This window comes from Formica exsecta, unplaced genomic scaffold (assembly GCF_003651465.1).
Source record: "Formica exsecta isolate Colony F162 unplaced genomic scaffold, ASM365146v1 scaffold72, whole genome shotgun sequence".
Lineage (NCBI taxonomy): Eukaryota > Metazoa > Arthropoda > Insecta > Hymenoptera > Formicidae > Formica > Formica exsecta.
In genome coordinates, this window is record NW_021853485.1 from 5,452,144 (window position 1) to 5,455,313 (window position 3,170).

General features: G+C 26.1%; 1 protein-coding gene across 1 annotated transcript in view; it reads left to right on the top strand.

Annotated features, from left to right (window-relative positions):
* LOC115243646 overlaps positions 1-3,170 on the top strand; it is a 14,973-nt gene that overhangs the window by 6,303 nt on the left and 5,500 nt on the right. The window contains exons 3-6 of the mRNA XM_029820787.1: positions 240-402; positions 933-1,046; positions 1,578-1,769; positions 2,128-2,363. Of these exons, the coding sequence (XP_029676647.1) occupies positions 240-402; positions 933-1,046; positions 1,578-1,769; positions 2,128-2,363 (705 nt within the window). The remainder of the gene's footprint in view (positions 1-239; positions 403-932; positions 1,047-1,577; positions 1,770-2,127; positions 2,364-3,170) is intronic.

Below are 3,170 nucleotides of genomic sequence, written 5' to 3' on the forward strand. Positions count from 1 at the left end.
AAAAAATAAATATTTTAATTATATTTATTAAGAATCGCGAATTGGAATAATCGGTTAATGGCTTTAATAATGTATAGTAGTAGACGATACTATGAAGGTAATTCTCGTAATAAATTCAGTGTCCATAGTTTCGTTATATTTCCATAATTTTATTATATGGGTTTCCTAAATTTATTTAAACGTGTTTATATATTTCTGGCATAATATTTGTGTAATATAACATATAATGTTTGCGATAGAACGATATGCCAATATGGGATCCAAATTATTACACAAAGTTAACGCAATGTAACCTTGAAATCATTTTCAAAAGTGACGATGGAGAAACTAGCATCCCACTTATACATGAAAGACTTAGAATTTTGCATCAAGTTGGAGAAGTTTTGTTAAGCAGATATGAAGGTATAAGTAACAACAAAATTGTATACACGCAAAAAAAAAGATTTGTTCCAAAACATATGGTCTATTACAGTATCTCTATTACAGTATCTTTGTTCGTTGTAACATAATTCGTTCAGGACAATTCTTTTTTTTTGAAAGATAGAAAGAAAAATTCTTCAGTAAAATATAATAGATATATTATATCCTTAGAGCTTACATTTACATGTACGCTCATAAAAAATTATTATTATTATATTATTACTATTATAATATTTTCTTATCAGTCGTAATAAAACGTCGCGCAAAATGTGGAAATATTGGAAAAAATTAATAAAAATAAATCTTTTGTATGCAAAGAGATAAATATTATCAATAAAATGATAACACTTTTTTTATTGCAAATTTGATTTATTCTGTAATATGAAATACATCAGATAAATAGCCTGTTAGAAATACCAAATAACAGGAGTTTTGGATGGGTACGCGATGTAAGGACAATCTAAAAAAAATTTAGCAGTTGATAGAGTTGATAAGATGCTGTTGTGTTGCAGGTAGTTTCAAGCGATGTATCCAATTGTGTGAAAACAATCCACTAGTATTGATGACCACAATTGTGAGTGAATTCGAATCATATCAAGATAAGCCAACATACGACTCTAAGGAAGGTAATTATTGTTAGATAATAGTTTGTGCAAAACGTGCATACATGCGTGTAGTGTCGCGCTAAACGCTCCTGTGTGTGTGTGTGTGTGCGCGCGCGCTGTGCGCACACATGTGTGTATATACGTTATATATAAAAGAGTTTTAAATTCAAACAATATTTTAAGATTGTATTTTAAGTTTATGTATATCTTGGAAGGATCGTGTTGAAGTTTGTGTATATATTGAAAGATTTGAAAGAGTAGATTTTTATGGTAATTTAGTAAGTGATTAGTATTTAGAAATTTAGTACTCTTAATTATAAGTATCAACGAAAAATCTGTACCGTATTATAAGACTCAATATAAAAGCGCGAAATTTGTAAAGTATAAATAGAGTAAATTTTCAACAAAAAATCTTGTGTGGATATAACGTTTGTTTTCCATTGATGAATACTATATAGATATAATTTAATCTCTATAATTAATTGATTTAAATACTGTGTATTATGTTTGATAATTAATACTATAATGTCGCTTTATTGAACTTAATTTCAGTTGATCTATACACCAAGGCTCAGACATTAGTAAGCGATATATGGTTTTGTTTTAAGGGACATGAACTCAGTTTTGATTATAATCCAACTTTGATGGAGTCTACTATATTTGCCGATCATCGCATTTCTCAAGTTCTTCTTCATTTTAAAGTTCTTAAATATAGTGAAGAACTTATGGCCAAATTAGAAAACAGTAAGACATTTAATGTTAAATTATTTTTTAAAAAGAGCAAATCTTTCATTTTTATTCGGAATCTTAATTTACGAAATGTACATTTAATGAATGAAAATTAAATGTTTTTTTTATAGACTCAGTGCTTAAAATGCTATAATAAATACAATTAAATATCTTAATAAAATTGGATTATATTTTTACATTATTATTATTGTTGGGGGATTTTATACAGCTGCAAGTTATTTTTCCATTCCTAATCGTCATATCATATATTTTCACATACTAGATAAAATTTTTTTAATATTCTTTGCTTTAATCGACTTCTATATAAAGGATTTGCCGTGTCATAAAGTAAAATACTTGTATTTTCTTGCAGACGAGCCGCTGGAGTATGGGAGCACAGAAGAAATAGAGATACGTAGTTGCTCGCTCTACGCAGTGGAACTGCTGGAAGAAGTAATGTTGCGAACATGTCACGATTTTATGAAGAATAATAATATTAAAAATGAAATTGGTTATAAAATTCTAATCGATAATTTCTTGTGGGATTATCGACATGCACACGATCAGCTACTGATGGAGACACAACCATTTCCAAATATTAAATGTGTGTATTACTAGAACCCCTTTGTATAGCCGTAAATTTACAACTGATTGAGCTAATCACGAAGGATAGTAAATTTCTTTTGTCGTAATAATGTTTTGTTTTGGAGCAATTTTCTTTTTATCTTTTTTTTATAAATATAATATTTTTTACTATTTTTTAAAAGAACATGACATAATTGATTCTAATTTTATTGATTGAGAAATGAACGTTTTAATATATAAATAATTTTTTTTAACATTCTAAACAAAATAAAATTATAGATATAGATATTTTATCAAGATATGCTAAAAAAGAAAAAAATATATTTTTAAAATTAGTATACATATGTATATTAGAGCTTTAGAGAAATAATCGAGAGAAATGCGGCCAAGCATACATTCAGATTAATTATTTCTAATTTATCACGTATAATAGATTGAATATCGGGTTTGCTATAAATATGTCGTAGAGTTCTATTGTTCTTATGTGATATTAAAAATTATTATTAATTACTAGTTTTTTTATTTTTATTATATATATTTTCCCGTAATGTTCCCTTTCTGATAATTTAAATCTCAAAACTCGTGTATAACACAAATAACAATTTCTTTTTCAAAATATATTTGTTTAATTAACATAATAAATAAACATAATTTTTTATGATAATATACACAACTTCCGCAAAATCTTTAATTACATTCAAAATAATTGTTTCTTTTGATTGACAATGCGAAGAATTAAATTCTTTGATTCTTTAAAAATAATGCGATATTTATTTTAGCTGCAGTAATATATTTATAATATATATAATTTTACAAATTTAATATTATATA